Source organism: Cydia fagiglandana, chromosome 22 (genome assembly GCF_963556715.1).
Source record: "Cydia fagiglandana chromosome 22, ilCydFagi1.1, whole genome shotgun sequence".
Lineage (NCBI taxonomy): Eukaryota > Metazoa > Arthropoda > Insecta > Lepidoptera > Tortricidae > Cydia > Cydia fagiglandana.
Window position 1 is genome coordinate 11,337,352 of NC_085953.1, and position 25,699 is coordinate 11,363,050.

Genomic DNA, 25,699 nt, shown 5'->3' on the forward strand with positions numbered 1-25,699 from the left:
AGGGTCGTAATATTAGTTTACAACCATCTTTAATCTGTCAACTCCTTTCTTTTTCATTGCCAAGATTCAGAATTATTGTGAATTGTGTTATTTTCGGCGGAGCAAAGTAGGCAATCAGTTTGTGGGCTGGGACGGGGTAGGGTGTATGTCACATAAAAGTTCTAGTTTAAAAATTAATCACTTCAAGTGTGACCTAAGCTCTGTTTTTATATCACAGACAGTAAAATAATAGTTCGATTTGCTAATTTACCCAATCATCTTGATTTTGTACCTAGAGTTAGACCAAGAAAAGTCTGCAGCGATTTTCATAGCCCACGCAGTGCAAGTGTTATTTAAACATCATAATTTCATAGAAGTTTGACCTTTAAAATTAAGCTCGCAGTGCGTGGGCTATCAAAATCGCTGCAGACTTTTCTTGGCCTGGCTCTATTTTGTACTAAAAAGACAAATTTGGCCAGACTAAATTCTGGCAATCGAATTGTCATTTCAGTGTCTGTAGTATAATAACAAGCACTACGAGAGAAGGGATACACACACTAGTCTACACTAGTCTGTCAGTCACATTCGTTCTTGTAGTTGCACTTTTTGTATGCATTTTGGAACTTTATTTTGAGTGTTTCTTAGTGTTTTGTAAATCAAACTTTTATAGTTCAAATTTATTTTGCGTCTATGTTTGGACTAATTTTATTGTGACTTGTGATTAGTGTTTGTAGTGTAGAGTAGTGAAGATGTCGGTGACCGTGATAATACCAAGGCGTGATATTGAGGACATACGAGCACCCCGGAATAAAAATGCCGACAGTGAGGTTAGTGACAACGTGTAATCGTAATTTCTAATTTGCGTAATTTTGTAATTTTTCGAGACTGGATTTATTGTAAGTGGATTGTGAATAGCTTGATAGTCGAATAAAGTCAGACCAAGATAATTCTGCAGCTATTGAATGTACAGGCAAAACTGCGCACGCATGCATACCCTATAAGTGTGTATGGCCAGTTATCATTTATATTTAGGTACTGTAAACATAGTTACCTATAGGTTTTGTCTGAGACTGTCACGGTCAACTCGCCTACTTCTTATATTTCTATCCATTTTTCTATCCGATTTATTAAATAGAAATTGTGTTTAAAAATAACTGCTAAGTATATATATTTTTCTAATAACTGTCTGATGCTTTATTTCGTGCATGGTATGAAATAATTTATTTTAAAAAGTAAAGGAAAGTACCCATTGTAGTTTAAAAGTAAGTTACCTGTGTGTGTAAGTGTTTCGACGCCAGTTCTAAATATTCATTATTTGACTTGTAACACAGGAGTAACATAACATAATGGTTGACTTGTAACACAGGAGTAACATAACATAATGGTTGACTTGTAACACAGGAGTAAAATAACATAATGGTTGACTTGTAACACAGGAGTAACATAACATAATGTTTGACTTGTAACACAGGAGTAACATAATATAATGGTAGTGGAGAAATAGTCACGTGACTTTTCCTTGCATCTGTCGTCCCGATACATTTTTTCTTTTTGGCCCCCTGTACGGATATGATGGCCGTTCTTGTCTACGTAACAGCTTGATGAAACTTTCTATCCCACGGTGTTAAAAATCGACAGTTATTTTATCACGTGGATAAAGATGGATAAAGCCATCCAATAGCGCACGACACCCAATTGGTAAGTACCAAAAACTTTAACACAATACGTCTCCACGGCACCCCTCGTCCGTGCCCAAGGAGCGGCGGCCACGGCTGAGCAAGCATCAGTCCCTCACCAAAACCCGGAGCCTCACATCGTGCCCCGCAGTCGCAAGACCATGTCCTTAGCGGAAGGCGTGTCAGACACCGACCACAGGCCAGAGACGCAGGAAGACAAGAACGGGAAGAAGAAGGAGGTCAGGCGGGGGCAGGTACGGTTTTTGATAAGTTTTTGGAATTTACTCCTTAAGACGAAACAGGAGCTACGTTATAAATATTTTAGGTAAATATACCCGTCTCGCTAACGGAAGTGGCTCCTAAGACTAGAGCGATAAGGACAAGGCGAAAAATCCTGCGTAAAAATATCAAAAATCGAGGTTTCGTACTCGACTGTTTCCTCCTCCAAAACTTAACCAATCGTAACCAAATTTGGAAATCTAAATGATTATGAAACTATCTGTGTCGGACCGCTACGCCTCTCATTGCGGCATAGTCAATGAGGCAATTTTGGCCATTTTTGAAGGGCTCTAGCGCATTATAATACAAAAATATCAAAAAGAGCAAAACGGTCCGACACAGATATTGACAATATTAATCTGTGTTGAAAAAAATATTGCTCTAGCATCAAAACCCCACCGAGGAAACAGTCGAGTACGTTTGTATGGAGAAATGACCACTCCTGTTGGCTCTTATCGATTTTCATATAGCGTCGGCTAAGTCGCAAACCTCGGAACTCCTCAGGGCTAAGGTAGTAATTACTAATTTCCTTGAAATGGAGTTACGAGGTTTGCGACTGAAGGCGACGGTAGGTACATATAAAGGCTCCTCTTCACGTTGGGCCAACACCAACGCCAACGAGGGACGCATTTATGCGTTAGAGGGAGCAAGTGATATTGCTATCTCGTCCTACCGCATGGCTGCGTCCCTCGTTGGCGTTGGCGTTGGCCCAACGTGAAGAGGAGACTTAAGCCTATGACCTACTATGAACCTATGAAAATTTAGTATTGGGAGTAATATCAAACGTTACCTATGTTACATGTTTCCTGCGCAACTTGCGCATCCCATAGCAAAGGCTTTATCCTCTAGCCGCCCATACGTCAAACCTTGCCAAGCAAAATGAAATTTTATTGTGTCAACACAAAGTTCAAATTAGAATGGAACAGAAGACCTTTTTATAGGTCTCTGGGTGGCTAGAGGTTATTTATTCAATGTCAACAAATAACAACTGTCAATGTGCGGAGTTTTGATCTTAATTTCTATAAAAAAAAAATGCGTTTATTTTCAGACAACAAGGTCCATAATAGTATTGTTAGTACGTACTTAAAATAACAAATATAAACTAAAATTACATATTAAAATTAAAATTAAATTTATAATATATTTTATAATCGTTCGTAACTCCAGTCATGCGTCGGAGCTGACACACACACACACACACTTTTTTGTGGTTTTTAGGGTTCCGTACCCAAAGGGTAAAACGGGACCCTATTACTAAGACTTCGCTGTCCGTCCGTCCGTCCGTCTGTCACCAGGCTGTATCTCACGAACCGTGATAGCTAGACAGTTGAAATTTTCACAGATGATGTATTTCTGTTGCCGCTATAACAACAAATACTAAAAACAGAATAAAATAAAGATTTAAATGGGGCTCCCATACAACAAGCGTGATTTTTGACCAAAGTTAAGCAACGTCGGGAGTGGTCAGTACTTGGATGGGTGACCGTTTTTTTTTTGCTTTTTTTGTTTTTTTTTTTGCATTATGGTACGGAACCCTTCGTGCGCGAGTCCGACTCGCACTTGCCCGGTTTTTTGATAAGTAATTTGGGGGATGGGGGTTTATGATAAGTCTTGAGGATATCGTTGGCTGGTTGGACTTATTATTTTTGGGTTTAATTGATGTTCTGAGGTTTTGGGGATTTTTGTAAGTTTTGAAGGATTTGTGATATGTTTTTGGGCAATTAGATAAGAACAAGACAACTATTTAAATAAAAGTAAACAAATACTTACAAGCCCTCTCGCGCTCGAGAGGAGGCCTGTGCCCAGCAGTGGGACGTATATAGGCTGAGATGATGATGATAATGAAACAAATACTTTGTACATTTTCGGGTAGTTGGTTAACCAACCAAATACAAAACCGCCTGGATCTGTCACTGAACGAACTGACTATAACCTACATTATTTGATCGTGTTTAAATTTATTCTAAGCTTAACATTATGACAGTCGTTAGCAATAGATATAGGTACAGATGTAAGTAGTGCATAATTATTTTCCATGGTATTTTCACGGAAACGTACGAATTTGTCTTGGTATTTCAGTCAGTCTCGGTACAAAAAGTACTGAGGTTGACTGAAGTAGGATGACAAATACGAACGTTTCCGAGAAAATACAGTGGACAGCAATTATGCACTACATTTGTAGTGCCTAATTTAAGACGAAACAGGAGCTGAGTTTTAAATATTTTAGGTAAATATAGGTACCCGTCTCGCTAACGGAAGCGGTACCTAAAAGTAGTGCGATAAGGACAAGGCGAAAAATCCTGCGTAAAAATCTCAAAAATCGAGGTTTCGTACTCCTCTGTTTCCTCTTCCAAAACTTAACCAATCGTAACCAAATTTGGAAATATAAATGATTATGAAATTATCAGTGTCGGACCGTTTTGCTTTTTTGGCTAATTGATATCAATTTTGAATGCCACGCCTCACATTGCGGCATAGTCAATTAGGCCATTTTGGCCATTTTTGAAGGGCTCTAGCGCCTTAAAAAACAAAAATATCAAAAAAAGCAAAACGGTCCGACACAGATATTGACAATATTAATCTGTGTTGAAAAAACCATTGCTCTAGCTTCAAAAACCACGGAGGAAAACGAGAAGTACGTTTGTATGGAGAAATGACCACTCCTGTTGGCTCTTAACCGCAAATTGATTATTATTGTGTTCGAGCCCCACCCACACAAACAATTTGCAATCGACCATAACGCCAAAAATTCAGAGACAAAATAAACTTTTAACCAAAAACTATCTTGTCCTTGCTACAGTAGCTTATTGTCCAATTTAATCAATTTATACACAACCATTTATGGCACTGTGGAAAATTACTACGAAAAGGCCGAATTTAGTCGCGACGTAGGTAAGGACGTGACTATACTAACGGCGCGATTCGGAAAATTAATTAGAGATGCACTAGATATGAAATAGTAAAGATATGTGACGTCCCACGGGTAAAGGTACCTTCTTGCGGTTGGCGCTTACGCTATTATTAACGCCTCTCCAATATTATTGCGGCGCTGCGACGTAGGCGCCATAAGGTACCCTTTGCCGTGGAACGTCACATATCTTTACTATTTCATATCAAGTGAATCTCTAATTCATTTCCCGAATCGCGGCGCCATCCGCCATAAGGTACCTTTTGCCGTGGAACGTCACATATCTTTACTATATCGTATCTAGTTAATCTCTAAGTCATATCCCGAATCGAGCCGTGAAGCTGTTTTGACTAATCTTTATAACACCTAGTGACTTAAGACCGTCGAAGCTTTTAGTACGTTTTTTTAGCATTAGAAAGAAGCGATTTTATTGAAAAAAATACATTTTAAAAATAAGTCACAGTAAATATGCAACGATTATAGATCAAATACGACTATTTACATTATTTTGTTTTCATAAGTAATATAACTAATTTTTAAAAGCGTTTTTCGATAATTTTCAATAAAAAGACACGTCAAGATTGTTTACCTTTGTTCTAATGCTAAAAAAACTAACTTTAGCTACTTTTTGCATTGACTAGACTTAAGCAAAGTGAGAGAGAAAGAGAAGAGTTAGGAACGAGAATTATTACCTACCTACTTTCCTCGATACCTACTACCTACCTATTTCGTACCTACTTTATTCGATAAATAAAACTATTTATGTATGTATTTTTCTTTTGTTACCAAACGCGCGCTAATAATCGCTAGTGTAATATAGCTTTATTCGGCTAATAAGTTTGCCAGATGGCAATTGATAGCAATAACGATGGCCATTAGGTTGTCCACCTACGATCCCAATTATTGTGTTGGATTGTAAATTGTGGGAGGATTAAGCCGTTTATTGATTAGCGTTACAGTTTTTATTGGTAACATCGGCAATTAATGTTTTACAACTTGTTTTTGAAGTGAAAACTTTAGCGGCACCAGGCGTGGCTCACTCCGCGATTTCGTCGCTTTGCTACAGGTAGCTAAAAGTACATCCGTTCCTATCCCAAATTTGGGGTTTGCCACAAGCCGCGCGTGGCGCTGTCGCCACCTAGCGGCCATATCTGTGCTAATCGTAACAGACGCGTTTTGTTAGAGAGTTAGTCTTCTGTACCTAGTTAGTACTATTATTTATTCTGTGGCGGCGCCGCGCTGTGCACTTTTGTGATGGAGAAAAAAATGTTAAACTTGCGACAGGTCACGTGACCGTAAGATTCGTAAGACGTAAGACGGACACGTGACCTGATCGAAAAACTGTTGCAATGTCATTGACTTTTCACTTCTGCCGGCACTCCCGGAGTGCAACACGTTTTTTTAGGGTTCCGTAGCGAAAATAAGTGTGTGTATGTGTGTGTCCCTCAAATTAAAAAAAAATATAAAAATATATTTAAACATTTTTATCATGAATATGTTATCGCTTGAGCCAATAATATTATTAAATAACATATAATCGTCGTAAATTGAAGACTTATTAGACTCTTATCGGTGTAGCTTTCTCCATTTGACTCTATCCAGGGCCGCCTCCTTGATTTGCTTATACGACATTACAGCTACCTTTTCTTTTAATTGTGTTATGTAGCTTATCCTCGGCCTTCCTCTTCCTCTCTTGCCTGCAATCTTTCCTTCTATTTTGTTATTTATAATAGTGTGTATTAATATTGACATAATTACGCACGCAATATCCGGAAGCGATCAACTAAGTCGAGATGCGTGGTTGACAATAAGTACGTTCATGATACAATTATTTATAACAGTATAATAAGCAAGTCAGGCTAAGCTACACTGAAATAAATGTTTGTGCAACAGTAACGGTTCCATTCCAGCCTCTTGGCCACCGGAGGGCAAAAGGGGCCTTTTTAGGGTTCCGTACCCAAAGGGTAAAACGGGACCCTATTACTAAGACTCTGCTGTCCGTCCGTCCGTCCGTCTGTCACCAGGCTGTATCTCACGAATCGTGATAGCTGAAATTTTCTCAGATGATGTATTTCTGTTGCCGCTATAACAACAAGTACTAAAAACAGAATAAATAAAGATTTAAGTGGGGCTCCCATACAACAAACATGATTTTTGACCGAAGTTAAGTAACGTCGGGCGTGGTCAGTACTCGGAAGGGTGACCGTTTTTTTTTCCCTTTTTTGCATTATGGTACGGAACCCTTCGTGCGCGAGTCCGACTCGCACTTCCCCGGTTTTTTTATTGTGTTACATCTATTTCAGTTTATAATTCATTTAAAAGTTCGAATTGTATTACGAATCATTTTTTTTTATGAAAGAATGTAGTAATGATATCAAGCTCTTGCTAGGGCACGACAAACGATTGAAATGTACATACCTACAAGAGCCCACAAATACATACATGAGATAAAATAAAAGGATCAGCATTTGAATGAAATCACCCTACTGTTCACTACATACACTGTGACGTGCGCACACGCAGCCACGCGCGGCGCTGCGCCCGCCATTGTATTCCACATTCAGATCATTGCTCATTGATTTGTTTATCGATCCTTTGAATGAACGCTGGAGATTTACGTTATAGATCATGGTGATAGAATTGATAGATTTTTATTACTGTTTAATATGACTAAGCCCCAATTGCACCGCAAACCGTTAACCCAGTGTCAAATTGTACTGGTAACCATGGTAACTCGATCTAGGTTTAACCGGTTAAAGGTTGACTCACGCTAGACCGGGCCGTGCCCGGGCCGAGGTGTCCGACTTGTCATTTTCTATGACGGCTGATGGGTCACGTGGTGCTTTCCATAGAATTCATAGAAAACGAAGCTCCGGAAGCTCCGGCCCGGGCACGGCCTGGTCTAACGAGAGTCCTCCTTAACCCCGTGTTAATGACTGGTGCAAGCGGCCCTAAGGTAGGTATTATATTATTAATCAGGTTTTACTATTTTTACATAAAACCCAATTTTTTTTATTTCGCTACAAGTTAAAATCATTAATACAAGTGAGCATGCGGGTGTCAGTTTATTAAAAGTTTTGAACTCTACTAAAGAGAGATAAAGTTCAAAATAAATTATGAGTAAGTACCTAGGTACCTAATTTTACCCATACTCAATTGAGGGTTAAAACATGATGCTTTGGCAGCCCTGACAACACATTTTCTATGCCTTCTGGCGATGCTTGGCGTTTCAAGGGTTAAGAAACCTTGTTCATCAGGGCACAGAATAAATAATAGTACTATTTAGGTACAGAAGACTCACTCTCTTACAAAACGCGTCTGTTACGACCAGGGGACCGATTTTTGAAATTCGACCACTCGATTTCGTGTATTTCGTTAAATGATATCTCCACTACTAAGTAGGCGTTTAAATTCTACAAATAGAATTGAAATCGAGTGGTCAATACCACTAGATTCCAAATTTCGATCGCTCGTATTTCAAAAATTTTAATTCCGCCGTTTTCCACCGATGTTCGAGTGACGAAATCGAACGATCGAAATTCAAAAATCGGCCCCCTGAACAGATATGGCCGCTAGGTGGCGACAGCGCCACGCGAGGCTTATGGCTAGCCACCAAAATTGGTGTGGGACGGATGTACTTGTAACTACATGTTGCAAAGCGACGAAATCGCGGAGTGAGCCACGCCTGGTCAGGGTTGCCTCTAAGCACTCGTGACCTGACGATAAATTGTAAGTGATTATGAAGTCATCATCATCATTATCTCAGCCATAAGACATCCACTGCTGAACACAAGCCTCCCCCTTTTTTGGGGGGTGAATGCCATAATCGCCACGCTTGGCAGGCGGGTTGGCGATCGCAGTCGAGTACACCGAATTTGAGGGACGCTGCTGCCCGTCCACCGGTGGTCTTGGACGTGGTTTAAGGACATACCCGGGTCCTGGATGTAGTTTAAGGACATACCGGGTCCATTACACGGGCCGGGTCCATTTTACGGGTCCCGGGTCCGGGTCCGGGGGGATTATGATGTATTTAGTGTATTTACTTATTATTTGTGAATTTGGTCTTAACCAAATATTTCCCCTTTCCCCCAGATGTCAGACTCGTTCATGTGGAAGGAGCAAATCCACACTTTAATGAAGGGCGGAGAGAGCGAGTCCGACATATCGGACTCCGAGAACTTCCTCACCAAGGGCGCGTTCCTTCTCACTCCCTCCCACGGCCTCAGCATGGAGAAGGTAAAAACTAACATTGTATACAAGCTTTTATTTAGTTTCACCTGACCGTTGTCTGTCTGTCTGTCTGTGTGTAATCAAATCTTGCAAGTTAAATTTGATCCACTTCCCGGTTTCCGATTGAGCCGAAATTTTGCAATACGTAAGTCGGGTGACAATGCAATATTATGGTGTCATCGAGCTGATCTGATGATGGAGACCGGAGGTGGCCATTGGAACTCTGTGATAAAACAACGAAACCTAATTGTGTTTGGGGTTTTTAGAATTGTCTCGATGAGCATTAGTTGCCTGTGGAAAGGAAAGTACAGTCAGCGATAAAAGCTTGTACCAAAAATGAAATTATTGCCAAAAACTTATTACAGACTGGCTAAAACAAGAAAGTCCTTCTTGGGAAATTGCATTCACAGCAACACTCTTAACTGTCTATCGGTGGACCTTATTACAAAAGGCATAAAGTCCACGAGTTTGGGAGATGGTCCTATAAACTTTTATAACAAGCTTCCAAAAAAAATTACCGGGCTTACAGACTCTTGCATTATAGTCGCACCAATAAAAGTCTGCAGCGGATTTGATAGCCCACGCAGCGTAAGTGTTATATATACGTCATAATTTGATAAAAGTTTGACGTTTAAAATGACACTTGCACTGCGTGGGCTATCAAAATCGCTGCAGACTTTTTACGGTCTGACTTTAACAATCTAGTGCATCCAATTTCTATAAAGAAAGTTTGTTAATATGACTTTTTTTAAATTCCATATTAGAATTGTATTTTTAATTGTTATATGATGTACTGTTTTGAAAAGATGTGTCCCGCCGAGATTCATGACGGTCCCATCGAATATTCCTACCATTTAGGAGGGATTTATATCTTCTCGGGTCAGGTAGAGTTAGAGCCGGTGTAGCTTTATTTGACGTTCATAAGCGCAGTAATATGCCTACTTGAAGAATAAACTTTATCTTTACTTAAGGCGTCCACCATCTGTGAGAAAATGGAGTTCAAGGGCTGCTTCTCACTTACGAAGACTGCGACGGGGATTCTATTCAAGTTCTCTCACGTGGATGATTACCAGATGGTGTTCAAGAAGGGATTCCATAAGGTCACTGGGTCCAGGTTTTATAGGAAGGTAAATTGGCTCTTGGCTATTTTGAGCACAAGAATTAAGTTTGAATAAGTTTAGCTTCGAATTAGTTTTCTTCTATTTAACATCAGTAACCATTACTAACGCGTTCTTGAAATAGTTGGATAATTTTTCATTCAAAATAAATAAAACACCTAAAACTTCTTCAGTAAATACTTTTCCTTCCTTTATTGGTCTATTCATAAGTTTAAGAATATGTGCCTAAGTTTCGACAGGGTTCTCTTCGCCCTTCTAATTAAAATGTTGCTTATAAGGTGGTGGTACCAGTGCCCGATATGCTAATGCCCAATAGATGACACCCTGCTGTTACCTCTATTGACAATGACTTAAGTTTCAAGATGACATGTAAATACTGGGAACGCGTCGTGCACCTTTTCCATCGTATATTAGTATTAGTATAATTTAGTATTGTTCAAGATTTCCTTATTTTAATGGGTAGGTCGATCTATGTAAGACATGTGTTTTTAGGCTTCCGTACCTCAAAAGAGAAAAACGGAACCCTTATAGGATCACTCGTGCGTCTGTCTGTCTGTCCGACCATTCCCCCCCCCCCTTTATCTCCGAAACTACTGGGTCTAAAATTTTGAAAAAAATACACAAAATAGTTCTTTACCTATAGATGACAGGAAAACCTATTAGAATTGTGCAGTCAAGCGTGAGTCGGACTTATGTACGGAACCCTTGGAACGCGAGTCCGACTCGCACTTGACCGGTTTTTTCCCTAAAGCGCTGGTTTTTCTCAGATCGCGATCCCATGCCGCCCTCAAAAGACGTTCACAATCTACGTGTACGACATACCGGACGAGGTGCCTGAGGAGGACGTCCGCCACGCGCTGTATAAGTTCACGTCAGTCGTGGAAGTGCTGCGGCTACACTTCTCAGGGTCGCCACGAGAAGGTAACACTAAACAGTCTACCATCAGTTACCTTGCCCGCAGACATTCACGATCTAAAGACATCCCAGACGAGGTGCCGTAGAAGGATGTCCGCCACGCGCTGTACAAGTTCACACCGTGGAAGTGCTACGGGTACACTTCTCAGGGTCGCCACGAGAAGGTAACACTGAACGGTCTACTATCAGATCCCACACCCGCAGACATTCACGATCTAAAGACATCCTAGACGAGGTGCCAGAGGACGTCCGCCACGCGCTGTATAAGTTCACATCCGAAAGTGCTGCGGCTACACTTCTCAGGGTCACCACGAGAAGGTAGGTCCACTAAACGGTCTGTCCTTAGATCCCCTGCCAGTAGACATTCATGATCTAAAGACATCCCAGACGAGGTGCCGTAAAAGGATGTCCGCCACGCGCTGTACAAGTTCACACCGTGGAAGTGCTACGGGTACACTTCTCAGGGTCGCCACGAGAAGGTAGGTCCACTAAACGGTCTGCCCTTAGATCCCCTGCCAGGAGACATTCATGATCTAAAGACATCCCAGACGAGGTGCTGTAGAAGGATGTCCGCCATGCGCTGTACAAGTTCACACCGTGGAAGTGCTACGGGTACACTTCTCAGGGTCGCCACGAGAAGGTAACACTGAACGGTCTACCATCAGATCCCACACCCGCAGACATTCACGATCTAAAGACATCCCAGACGAGGTGCCAGAGGAAGATGTCCGCCACGCGCTGTATAAGTTCACGTCAGTCGTGGAAGTGCTGCGGCTACACTTCTCAGGGTCACCACGAGAAGGTAACACTAAACGGTCTACCATCAGATACCTTGCCAGCAGGCATTCACGATCTCAAGACATCTCAGACGAGGTGCCGTAGAAGGATGTCCGCCACGCGCTGTACAAGTTTACGTCAGTCGTGGAAGTGCTGCGGCTACACTTCTCAGGGTCGCCACGAGAAGGTAACACTACACGGTCTACCATCAGATCCCACACCCACAGACATTCACGATCTAAAGACATCCCAGACGAGATGCCAGAGGACGTCCGCCACGCGCTGTATAAGTTCACATCCGAAAGTGCTGCGGCTACACTTCTCAGGGTCGCCACGAGAAGGTAACACTAAGCGGTCTACCATCAGATCCCCTGCCCGCAGACATTCATGATCTAAAGATATCCCAGACGAAGTGCCAGAGGACGTCCGCCACGCGCTGTATAAGTTCCCGTCAGTCGTGGAAGTGCTGCGGCTACACTTCTCAGGGTCACCACGAGAAGGTAACACTAAACGGTCTACCATCAGATACCTTGCCAGCAGGCATTCACGATCTCAAGACATCTCAGACGAGGTGCCGTAGAAGGATGTCCGCCACGCGCTGTACAAGTTTACGTCAGTCGTGGAAGTGCTGCGGCTACACTTCTCAGGGTCGCCACGAGAAGGTAGGCCCACTAAACGGTCTGCCCTTAGATCCCCTGCCATCCAAGACATCCCAGACATCCCAGACGAGGTGCCGTAGAAGGCTGTCCGCCACGCGCTGTACAAGTTCACACCGTGGAAGTGCTACGGGTACACTTCTCAGGGTCGCCACGAGAAGGTAACACTAAGCAGTCTACCATCAGATCCCCTACCCGCAGACATTCATGATCTAAAGATATCCCAGACGAGGTGCCTGAGGAAGATGTCCGCCACGCTCTGTATAAGTTCACGTCAGTCGTGAAAGTGCTGCGGCTACACTTCTCAGGGTCTCCACGAGAAAGTATTTCACTAAACGGTAAACCATCAGATCCTCTGCCGCCTCTCTCTTCTTCTCTGTCATATCATTCTTGACAGAGCGGTCGTGGTTACGTCGAGGCGTCCGCATCAGTAGAGGCAGGCGTGGCTCACTCCGCGATTTCGTCGCTTTGCAACAGGTAGCTGCAAATACATCCGTCCCACACCAATTTTGGTGGCTAGCCATAAGCTGCGCGTGGTGCTGTCGCCAACCAGCGGTCATATCTGTCCTAATCGTAACAGACGCGTTTTGTTAGAGACTGAATCTTCTGTGCCTAGGACTATTATTTATTCTATGGTAGAGGCGGATACATCTCTTCGCACGATCTCCCGCCATCTCTCCCTGTTGGCAAACTGTACGGTACCGTCACGCGGTTTCCCACGTGGTTATTTGGCCACTATCCACATGTATGACATCCCGGATGAAAAGGTTGTTCGCTGTCTTTCTTCTCCTTTGTTATTTCTTAGAGTTGAAGTTGCACCATTTTGACAAAACGTAATTAAACACACTACCTAATATTCTGAGTATTATTTTAAACCAAATTGTGAACATCGTGATACACCACGAATATTTCGCGAAGAATTCAAATCATTCCCGCATCGTCTTCAAGTGTCGTGTTTCGGCATCGTCATCAAAATCTGAATAGGCACATTTTGACAGATAGATGAGTTTGATGATAACTTGGCAAACCGCCAACGGCCAAAGAATGTCTCATGAAGACATTATACCTATACCAACAGTCGACGTCAAAGATATTATGTTTATATTTCTCGCCGTATTACAAAGGAATAAGATGCAGAATTGTAAACATATTTTGCAGTACATATGGTCCTATTTTCCCGCACTAGTGCGTGAAATAGCCCTTTTTGTGCGTATGTCAAAAGTTTAAAGGGCCATGTGTACTGTAAAACGTTGTACGATACACGTGCGAATAGTAATTTGCAACGTGTGTCTATTATCGCTTATCGCTACTCGTGTGTACACGTCGTTGCTTATCATGAACAGTGGTACAACTAAAAACGAAATGCTATTGAATTAAATATTCTATCTTTTACTGGTAAGATTTAAAGTCGAATGGCATTTCATTTTGTTTTGTGTCACTATTCATGATAAGCGTCGACGTGTGTAATTTATCGCCGCTCGTTTCGAATTTCCTCTTTTCCGCACTTGTATCGTAAATAACTATTATTTTAAATACTGTCAAATACCCCATGGGGTTGGCAACTGTCAAAGGTTTGCATAGATGGCGCCATCATAGCTTGCCCCTTTTTCTATGAGATTTGGCTTAAAGGACTGGCATCCAGGGTATTAAAAAAACAAAAAATTGACATAATTCTAGGGATTGACGGGGCAAGCTATGGTGGCGCCATCTGCTAAAAACTTCCACCGGCCAACCGCATTAAGAGAAGTTTAACGCATTGTTATGACATGTTGTCTAAAAATAAAGCTTTGCTATTAATTTCCCACAGGCACGTCCACTCCAAAGCCGCATGACAAACCGTCGCGGGCGCTCACCACCATCGACGGCGAGCTGGTCAGCAGCATGGTGCCCAAGGTACGTCTGGGTGACATTTGACAGTTACATTAAAAACCGTTTAGAGTCAGACCTAGAAAAGTCTGCAGCGATTTTGATAGCCCACGCAGCGTAAATGTTATTTATACGACAATATTTGATAGAAGTTTGACGTTTAAAATAACACTTGCACTGGGCTATGAAAATCACTGCGGACTTTTCTTGGTCTAACTCTATACCATAGAGGGGAACTTTAAAAAAGGTTGTGTTTCGACTGAAATTCTACTTCAGGCTCATTTACTTAACCTCCTAACTGCAAATTTTGAAGCCGTCAGGAGGTTAAATTATTTAAATGCATAAATTTAACTATTTCGAGTTGACAAAGCGTCAAAATTTAATTAAGGCTTGTACTACGTTTAGGACGCTGGTCGTCAGGAACCGTTTTTTAAATGCTCTGATTTTATGAAAATATTTGTAAAATACGTGTTATTAAGTTATGTATGTAATTTGGAGTATTATCTATGAGAAGGGACCTTATTGTCGATGGCACTTACGCCGCACAGTGTCGCGCGGCATTGTATTTATATCGGACCATCGTTTATAATGGCGTAAGCGCCATCTTCAATAAGATCCTCTTTCATAGATAATGCCACATATAAGTATATACTCATCTTTTATTTCTTATTCCAGGAGGCAACAAGCGTGCTCCGCGTGACGCTGGCCAATATTGAAGAGGCCAACATCCTGCTGCAGAACGGCCTGGACTTCTACGGCGCCACCTACTTCCCCACAGAGCTGGCCACTCCCGCGCAGGCCGCTAAGCTCATCAAACCTAGCAGGTGAGGTGACTTATTTATAATATTCTTCTTCAATAGCGTTTCCCGGCAAAAATCACGAGAATTGTCTAAAATGCACCATTTGAGTTTGAACCTGCGACCTCCAGATTGGAAGTCGGTCGCCCTAATCGCTAGCTACTAGCGGTAAGGGCTTTTCCTTATAAATCTATTTATATCTTTTTATTCGTGATATATTTACCTATAAATAAATAAATAAATATTATAGGACATTTTTACACATATTGACTAAGCCCCACAGTAAGCTCAAGAAGGCTTGTGTTGTGGGTACTGAGACAACGATATATATAATATATTAATAAATACTTAAATACATAGAAAACAACCATGACTCAGGAACAAATATCTGTATCATCATACAAATAAATGCCCTTACTATGATTCGAACCCGGGACCATCGGCTTCATAGGCAGGGTCACTACCCACTAGGCCAGACCGGTCGTCAAAACCTATGACCGGCGTAAAGCCGCTTAGCTGATATTGCGCACCAAAACATTCAATTTTATATAAATATGATGATTCTACTTGAGCTCCCAATTTCACACTCAGTTATATAAACTGACTGTCAATTGTCTGAAATATTTTTTTTTATAAATTCCAGGGTAACAGGAGGAACGGTCTCAGCTCGCGTCCGCGATCTCCTCCCCGTCTTTGACCAGGCCGGATTCACCAAGTTCAACCCCCCGGCCTCCCGTCTCGTAAAACCCAGGTCCAATAAGTAACCGGAAAATCAACAGGGGCAAAACATACCGACGAAAGCTAAATTGATCTGAGATTTTCCAATTTCAAAATACTTTTACTGCTGTGACGCAATGACCCGAAGTGGATCTTGGCCTCCGACGCCATGCTACTCTGTTCAAAGCTGTTTCTGTCCAGTCGGCGCCAAGTTCGCTAAGGTCTCAAAATAGATCTGAAATGTTCAATATTTTCGAATCTGTTCGTTTCGGTTCAGATCAGTTCGGCGCTTCGGCGCCAAGTTCGCTAAGGTCTCAAAATAGATCTGAAATGTTCAATATTTTCGAATCTGTTCATGTTTCGGTTCAGATCATGGGCATCTACATATAACTTGATTCGTTTGTCTATTTGCCTCTCCATCACTTGCTTGCAATAAATAGAGAGGTAGATATTCAATTATCGTCGTAAGGCCTCAGATCTCGGATTTTCATAGACATGTCTACGTGCTAAGTTCTCGAGTAACTTTTGAATCAGGCCAGTTTAAATGCTTCTATCGGTGGCGCCTTGCCCCGCTTTTCATCAAGACTTAATCGGAACATCTTTCATCGGGACATCATCAACTGGGACATCAAGACGTCATCATATTCATCGGGACATTTTTCATCAAGACATCATTCTGAATAACCAAAACATTAATCAATTATCTCAAGATCTCTGAACATTTACATAACTTACGCAATTATGCTTCCTTTAGGAACCATCACGCATCTTGTCATGAATATCATCATCTGTTACTTCATTAGTATTTTACTTACTAAAGAATTTATTATTACAGCTTATGAAGATCTGGGACAGCACACACGAAAGTAACAACTAAAACGTAACTGCACTAATTGTAAATACAATACAATACCTACACTACACACTATACACAGACAACTAATTAAACTACGTTCTTATCGAACTCAAAAATAACAAAACACTATCAAGAATAGAAGACTGGTGTATTTGCTATTAAAAAGTCGCAGGCATCTATTTGTACTTATACCTTAATTTTGTTTTACCATAGAGTATCTATTGTCAAGTAGCAGTATGTCAACTACGAAATAACTCGCGTTTTAATAAAAACACTGGTGTATGGAGTTTACACTCATTCTTTACTTTCTCTATGGTTTTACTATCATAATATCTAAGTTATGAACTGTGTTTTCAAACTTACTCACAAAATAATGCAACACATGCATAAATAAATTAGTAATCTTAAGTACTTGCTTACCTGATAGTTAAATACTTATCTACCTAAGACCTAATGTACAAATTGTCTATGTACCTACCTTATTTGACATGTAAAATATTATGTTTTATGAATAAATAATGAATGAATGAAATATCGGTTAGGCCTCACAAAAACTCTTGTAGATACCCTAAAGTAAGAAAAGGCAAGGAACACAACAAGGTGACTAGTATAGGCATGAAAATGTCAGCGTCATTGTAAATCCTCATGCTAATAATGCGAGGCCTATATTCACTGTTATAATTAAGTAACATTTTATATTATCAGCTTCATTCACTAAAGCTTTGGACAGGTCATACCAAACTGCATTTACGGCTAAACTATAGACTTAATACTTACTAATGTGCCATTGACGTTACTTAATACTTAGCTATATTATTTTGTTAATAAATGTTATAACAAAATTGCATTTTATTTATTTCCCTTTTGGTAAGATCTCCCTTATAAGCAGCAGTACTTACTACTTAGTAAACTGTATGCGTGAACTCGAAGACATTCTTTGTAGAATAATTAAAAAAATTCTCAAAAATTGCTCCTGACAATCTAGTTACCGGAAAAATATAAGGCAGGGACCGGATCCCTTTGTTTGACAAAATTGAAAGTCATAATGTAATGATTGTCAGATTATCATTTGTCATAATTCTGAAACCGTTAACTTTCCAGGATTTTCGTAAGGTTACCCTATAGATAGGTTACGTTTGATAACTTTGATATATAATTCAATTCTGAAAAGTTACGCGTTTCTGAGGAAAACCAAATTATAACTAACGGGAATGCGGACAAACAATACCTTATGATTATGACTTAAAACTTTATGGAAAACAATAGAGACTCCATAGGTACAGTCACCTGCAATAATATGTTACACGAGAAAGACCGCAAAAATATCTGACACGATCTTATTTGTAGAGTCATAAGAGCGTGTCACATATTTTTGCGGCCTTCGAAGAGTAACATATTATTACAGGTGACTGTACATAAGTACACAAAAGTAGAAAATATAATCTATAAATTAATTTACAGATAGTACTTAAGTACCTAAGCTTAGTTCTAATCTAAACGAGGCGCCCTAATTGTTGGGACCTTCTGGCCTTCTGCCCTGTGATTTTATTCTATTACAAATTAGGTTTTCCTTGTAGGCATAGTAATACCTAATTTAAAAAAAAGTAGGAGAAAAACAAACACACAATTAAAAATATAATTTTAATATTGACTACTTAAGTATCACAGATAAACACTGTCGCTTTTAGCGTAAAAGTATTATAAAGAGTCTTATCTTCTATTACAATTACTTTGTTCATATTTTGTGAACACTCTTCTTGCCATATTTGAATTCTTCTTCAATTTCTTGCAAGCTTTTCCCTTTTGTTTCTGGGAGAATAAAGTAGAGGACGCCAGTGCCCACTAATGCGACAGCACCATAGCTAAGGAAGGTAATCACTTCTCCTAAATGCTGCATCATACCTGGAGCGGTCTTTACCACCGCGAAGAAAGCGGTGAAAGTTGTCGCTGAACTAATACCGGAGCCCAAACCCCGAACTTTAGTGGGGAACACCTCCCCACACATGATCCATGGTAAAGGCACCAGACCAATAGAGATCGCACAGATATATATCATGAGACAGGACAAAGGTATCCACGACATTTTGATCTGCATACCTTCAGTCGCAAATAAGTACATAGAGAGCCCGATCATTGACAGAGCGGTGAGTATACCGCTGATGAAGCATAACGGTCGTCTGCCGAAGCGGCGGCAAGCCACGCAGGCGACCACAGACATGATTACTCTAACTATATCTATGACCAGCATAGCGACGTAGTGATCCATGCCGGTACCAACTGCCTTCTCCATTATATCTATAGAATAGAACGCAACAGCGTTGACCCCAGACAGCTGACAGACTATGAAAAAGAATACCATTATAAACAATGGCTTTAGCAGCTCCGGACTTTTAAGCGCTATTAGCTTCTCCTTCCAATTCAGAGCAGGCTCTGCATCAGCCGCTTTTTGCTTATCTAAAATCCCTCTAAGTTCAGCATTGGCTTCTTCACTATGACCTCTAAGCCAACCGTAAGCCTTCACACCTTCTTCTATTCTCCCCTTTGAGATCAGCCATGTAGGACTCTCAGGGATTAAAGTTAGAAGTAGAACTGCCAGGATAGGGAAGAGGCAGCATATGTTAGCTGTCCATTGCCAAGTCAGGAAAGTTCCTAAGACATGTGCCGCTATGAGTCCTACAGCTATAGCTAGGGAGACACCAGCTAGAAAGAAGCCTCTGTATTTAGGTTCTGTGGTTTCCCCAATGTAAACAGGGCTGAGTGGACCGCAGAGTCCAACGCAGATACCAGTGAGGAATCTTCCAGCTAGGAGGAGAGGGAGGTTGGTGGCCGAGGCGATGAGAATCCAGCCGAGGAGGAGAGGGGCGCAGATGATGTATTGAGAGGTGCGGCGACCAAATTTCTCCATCATCCAACCAGAGATCAGACAGCCAGGCGCCATTGGGAGCGCAGCCATTGCAGCTGAAAGGGAAAAAAAAACTTTTTAAATAGGTTAACTACTTGTTACACAAAAAGAAATATATTCAAATAGGTTGCGGCGGTTACCTAGAGGTTCACTAACATTTACAGTATCGTCAGTATCACTAATTGAACTATATTTCAACTTGAAGGCCTATGACGTTCACAGAAATCGTTAACATTAAATTGTTTCCTTTTATGACATGGTCCCTTTTATAATTCTCACTAAAGTGTTAAAATAAGTTACTAGACTAAAAAGAAGAACTAAAAAGAATCTCACAGCAAAGTGGATTTTCCAGACATACTTAATAGCAACGGCCTTGGCATTTCAATGTCAATGACGCTAACTGAATACTTGAAAAGGTTGATGTACTAAAACAGACATCTAGATCTTGTATTCATTTGTAAGGGTTTGCGACCTGCGTTACCTGTGTGCGTGGCAATGACATTATAGTAATTCTTTTGAGGTATTTATATCTTTTACGACAGCACGAAAATAATAGGACTTTAGAGTTAGGTAAGGTAAACGTACTGGTGCTCGACGCGGTCCCAGTACATGCCATCTTGAAACTTAAGTCATTGTCAATAGAGGTGACAGCAAGGTGTCATCTATTGGGCATTAGCATGTCGAGAACTAGTACGTTTAGCGTACCACAAAGATCTTCAATGTTTTTTTTACTATATTTTAGGTAATTTATTAAATACTCATAAAAAAATACATATTTTGATTTGATCTCATTAAACCGACTTGTTTAATTAAGATTAAAATTATTACTATTTAGGACACACACTACGTACATACAAATGATAAAGATCGTGTCAGTTATCTTTACGTTAAATAATGAAGAATGACTTCCTGATACAGTAAGTAGCAGAAGTTACTAAGCAGGTGAGGTGTTCAAAATGATCTTGACGCGACTTTATTGTCTTAACAATATCTTCATTTTGTCTTTATTCTCTTAAGAATAAGAGCGTGTCGATGTTATTTGGAACACCTCGTCCGCTTAGCAACTTTTGCTGCTGACCGTAATATAGTCATAAAAGCCGATGTACATTTATAGAACTCTTTGCATTTTTCGAAATTATCTTAAGCTTTATACACCTAAGATATAGGTACTTAAATATAAATTTAATATATTTTTTCTAGTAGGCATAATACGCTGCGCTTATGAACGTCAAATAAATCTACATCAGCTCTAACCCTACACCTCTGCCCGAGATTTAAATCCCTCTTAAATTGGACGAGGGTATCCCAATATGGGACCGGCAAGAAACTCGGCTAAAGGAGCCCATTGATTACAGTGATTACCAATCCGCCGGACGATATCGGCCTGTCAGTTAAATGCAAAATTTGATAGCTCCGAACAACCGACAGGCTGATATCGTCCGGCGAACTGATAATCTGTGGGCCCTGGTAACCTGTGGGGTTTATACAATCAGTGAATCTTTGCTTTATACTGACCTATCCAGGACTGTGTGGATGGATCCCACGGGATGGCGCCATCCTCTGCTTTGAGCTGGGGCAATAAGATGGCGGAATACCCTGACGTCAAACCGGAGATAAATGTGATGAGGATTGAAGCCGATGCTGCTATTGTCTGGAATATAACAATTATTTAGACCTTAGTTTTTGTTAGGGTTCAGTATCTCAAATGAAAACTAAACCCTTATAGGATCACTCGTGTGTTGGTCTGTATATCCATCTACTGCGCCGATTGGGTAAAATTTTTGAGGTTTGGAAGATAAATCCAAAAAAAAACTATATTTTAGAAGATAAATATATTACATATTACACGCTGTACGTAACCAACACTAATAGATTAAAGTAAGTAAGATACCAATTATTCTAGATATGTGCCAATAGGTATTATTACCTGCATTTTTATATGATACAATCTGAATGATACAATGATGAAAACTGACAATTCATGAACTCCTTTTCTAAGTCTAACAATGGTTTATGTATCTTTGAAATGCCACCCGCATGTTTAATGAGTTATGGAAATGAATTACAAATTGACATTATGCCCTCATCATAGACATTGATTTAGGTTGTTTAGCTTTTTAGTCTCTATTATTTACCATATCAATCTAAAGATACGAGTAGAAGCGGACTGCATGGGATTAGCTAAGTCAAAGTGAGGAAATGTTATCATAAGCCGGCATATGAATTTCGAACGAAAAGTCTCTCACATTTTCATATTCACATTTGTTTTTTCTTTATGTTTGACCATACAAATGAATGTTCCTAAGTACCTCCAAAACGTATCGGTTTTATGATAGGATTTTGGCGATGGTTTTAGACAGGTCTACACTCAACAGGGTGCTATTTTAATTATGTCACAGATTTTAAATTTCGATTTTTCTTCAAGTAGTGACAAAAGGTCTGCCTCTTGAATGGCAACCGAAACGGCAATGGAACTAATGTATTGGTCATGCAATTTGCCCAAAAGTTGTTACAAAATCTTCGCTTCTTCAGTTACTTTTTCACATTAGTCATAAGTATATAAAGGATTATTTACCTGTTTCCACACTGGAGAAAATCGCACTACAGTCCTGGAGTCCTCCAGGAGAGTTTCTTCTTTTGAGGTTACATTCTTATTACTATCTAGCGCTAGACCTGTGGCTGAATCATGCTTCAAATTCTGGTAATAATTTGACAGTTTTCCAACCATATCTGCGTCAGGTACTTTATCAGTTTCAGATGTTTCTTTTTCGTTGTCAGGATTATCTTCTTTAATATCTTTGTCTTTATCAGGATTCTCTGCTACTCTGTCTTCTTTGTCTGTTGTGTCTTCTTTTGTTGTTTCTTGATCTTCTGTGATGTCTTCTCTCTTTGGCGCCATCGCTTATTCTGTAAAAGAGAAGATGATTTTATAAATGAAAAAGGACAGACAAACGAAGGGATTTCTGAGTAGGTTAGCATTAAGTTCATCTTGCAACTTATGTCATTTATTTTATGTATCATTTTCCTGTTGATCTTTAAATAACTCATATACCTATTGTTAAGGGTGTATATGTAAATAGGTTTTGATACGTTTACACTATTATCTATGTCTAGTCTTAAGTTCTTTTTTAATTCCATATTTAAATTCTAATGTTATTTTGACTGTTTATATTTTTGTACGTCAGTTCGCTAATAAAATCCATCACAACTAGTCGACTGCCTGGTTTATTGATTATTTTCCACTTTAGCTATCGAAATTCCCTCTACTTTACTTGTCTGTCTTCTTTATTTTGGTCCTTCTTCCTCACTAATGATCTTGCGATCTAAAACCAAGCAGTCGGCTAAAAGCGCTAAAATGACGCGCTCGGAAACGGGTACCCCTGCCACGGGTAGGCTCGGCCAGTCCAAAAAGTTGGATCACGGTGCGGCCGACGCCACCGTACCACCCGCGGCTTCCGACCCGCAAATCCCCGGGACGTCTCGCGAGTGCCTCACAACCGGCACCAGCGCCGAACAAGTTAATGTTCCCCTCAGTTGCAGGTCTCGCGCTTCGGGCTCTACGCGATCATCGGCCACGATTAGGGCACGACGATTGACCGCGGAGGCCCACTTGGCCCGCAAGAGCATAGAAAGGGAACAAGAGCTCTTTCAACGCGAACGGAAACTCCTTGAGCAGGTTAAACAGGTAGAACAGCTTGAACTTGAAGCGAAAATAGCCGCCTTAGAAGCCGAGGAGCGTTCCAATCACACGGTTAGTAATGCATATTCTCGTACAGCATCTTGGGTTCGTGACGTAAATCAGGAAAGGCAACCCGTAGACACACGGGCCGAAGTGGGTGTAACTATTCCGCCACATATAGCGGTAGTTACCACCATGACCGCCGATCCCCCTATAAATTTACGGCCAGAACCTACTGTAGAGTGTAATGTAGTAAATAACCGTATTAATTCACCTTTATTGCGTGAAGACGTCAAACGTCAAAACGGCCACGATAATGCACTGATTGATTTTAACAATGATCATGTAAATGAAGAGTGCCGCCGTCAAGATCAAACCGAGCCAATAACCGGCTCTGCCACGTTTTTACAAGCTATTGCCGATACGGCTGCCGCAGCTAAAGCGCTCGCCGCACGAGACGTGCCAAGAAAAGCTAAAATTGAGCTTCCAACTTTCTATGGCAACTCGTCACAATGGCTTCAATTTAAATACTTATTTGATAGTACTAAAACTTCTTATTCCCCCGCAGAAAATACGGCGCGTCTATATAACGCACTCCGCGGGCCCGCCCGGGAGGCCGTCGCCTCTTTACTCAACACCGCGGCAGCTTCCGAAGATATCATGGCAGCACTCGAACGTACATTTGCTTGTCCCGAAATGATTGTCTTCGGCGAAGTTCAGATTTTGAAAACGCTGCCTCGGCTCGGGCCTGACCTAAAGGAGATAGGTATTTTCGCTAATAAGGTACGCAATTCTTTATCTACTATGAAATTACTCGGCCTACGAGAATATTTACAATCGCCGGAGCTGTTTCATAATATTCTAGGAAAATTTAACCCTTTAATGAAAATGAGATGGTCTGATTATGCGTCAGATTTGTCAGAAACGTCAAACCATCTCAAGTCAAAGTTAGAACTTTTATCTGACTTTCTAACACGCGAACACGAACGCTATATTAAATTCGCTTTATCGCCAGAAGTAGGGCTTTCTATGTCTATACCGCAACAATCACGAGTACATTTTCCAATGAATAAACCATTTAAACGTGAAAATATACATTCCGTCACTCATGACAAAAATAAAACGATTGGTAAGATAGAGTGTGTTTATTGTAAAAAATCCCACAATATTAAAAACTGTACTGAATTTACGTCGTTATCTGTTGACGATAGGTGGCGTTGGTTACGTGAACACAAAGTTTGTTATAAATGTCTAAAAGACAACTCACACCTATGGAAATTATGCAAAAGCAACCCTTGCGGGGTCGATGGTTGTACTTTTCGACACAACCCTCTTTTGCACGGCAGGCAGGATACGTTTAGATCACCGCCTACACCCGATACACGGATTAATAACGTCATTTGCGTTCCTGCGGCTGAAAGTGATACCCAGCATACGTCGAGTTCCTCGCCAGCCGATAATAAGGTGTCAGACAATAATGTGACTGTGTCAAATATAGGTATATCGTGTAATCAACATAAAACATCTAATGAAATATGTTCAAATATTACAATGTTGAAAGTTTTACCAGTGACACTGTCAGGGCCAAATGGCAGCTATGAAACCTTCGCGTTTCTCGATGATGGCAGTACTGCGACTATGATCGATTGTAAAGTGGCTGCTCGCATGGGTTTAATAGGGCCTGAAGAGATCATAACTGTCAATGGTATCATGGGTTTACAAACAACTACAAAGGTAAGGTACGTTGACTTTTACATAAGAGGTAAATATGAATCTGACATCCATTTGGTAAATCGTGCTAAGGCTGTACAATCGTTAGGCTTGAACGAACAAACTCTATCTAGAGAGACTATTGAATCTTATGCTCACTTAAAAGACCTAGCCGAATACTTGACATATGCTGACGCTACACCAACCGTACTTATTGGTGCTGAGCATTGGCATCTGTCAATATGTCGCGAGGTTTGTGAAGGCAGACGTAACGAGCCCGCCGCTTGTCGCACTTTGCTTGGGTGGACTTTGTATGGACCAACGAGTAGCAAAACCAAGCCAGTCGAGTTCGTCAACCATTGTCAGTTATACCGCACTGAACCTTCTGAAAATGAACGCCTGGAGTCACTGATAAAGGAGCAATACAAACTCGACTCGCTCGGTATCTCTAAGCGCGAGACTCTATTTAGCAAGCTAGACTCCCGTGCCGTCGAGATTCTTGATGCTACCACCACACGCTTACCGACCGGTAGATATGAAGTAGGTCTTCCGTGGCGTGACAACATACAGTGTGTTCCCGATAGCTACCCACAAGCTTTATCAAGATTTCTAAGCCTCGAAAGGCGAATGATTC

General features: G+C 40.8%; 2 protein-coding genes across 4 annotated transcripts in view; one reads left to right on the forward strand and one right to left on the reverse strand.

Moving 5' to 3' along the window:
- Positions 1-1,753: 1,753 nt before the first annotated feature.
- On the forward strand, positions 1,754-17,615 carry LOC134675502 (uncharacterized). The gene is made up of 7 exons (XM_063533766.1): positions 1,754-1,909; positions 8,935-9,078; positions 10,044-10,199; positions 10,958-11,111; positions 14,346-14,431; positions 15,080-15,228; positions 15,845-17,615. The coding sequence occupies exons 1-7, from the start codon at positions 1,817-1,819 to the stop codon at positions 15,963-15,965; spliced, it is 903 nt and encodes a 300-aa protein (XP_063389836.1). The 5' UTR covers positions 1,754-1,816; the 3' UTR covers positions 15,966-17,615.
- A 786-nt stretch (positions 17,616-18,401) lies between these two features.
- The window catches only part of LOC134675422 (facilitated trehalose transporter Tret1-2 homolog), a 176,474-nt gene continuing 169,176 nt past the window's right edge, over positions 18,402-25,699 (reverse strand). For all 3 annotated transcript variants that reach the window (XM_063533675.1, XM_063533676.1, XM_063533674.1), the window contains 3 exons: positions 22,252-22,583; positions 21,192-21,327; positions 18,402-19,732 (listed from right to left, as the gene is read on the reverse strand). In XM_063533675.1, coding sequence (XP_063389745.1) covers positions 18,510-19,732; positions 21,192-21,327; positions 22,252-22,575 — 1,683 coding nt within the window. In that variant the 5' untranslated portion in view covers positions 22,576-22,583 and the 3' untranslated portion in view covers positions 18,402-18,509. The remainder of the gene's footprint in view (positions 19,733-21,191; positions 21,328-22,251; positions 22,584-25,699) is intronic.

What these genes read in the sequence shown, in the direction of transcription:
- LOC134675502 (XM_063533766.1), top strand. Translation starts at nt 1,817, where the DNA reads ATGTCCTTAGCGGAAGGCGTGTCAGACACCGACCACAGGCCAGAGACG. An exon ending in ACGGCCTCAGCATGGAGAAG is followed by an intron (nt 9,079 to 10,043) that starts GTAAAAACTAAC and finishes TCTTTACTTAAG; the next exon opens with GCGTCCACCATCTGTGAGAA. An exon ending in TCAGCAGCATGGTGCCCAAG is followed by an intron (nt 14,432 to 15,079) that starts GTACGTCTGGGT and finishes TTCTTATTCCAG; the next exon opens with GAGGCAACAAGCGTGCTCCG.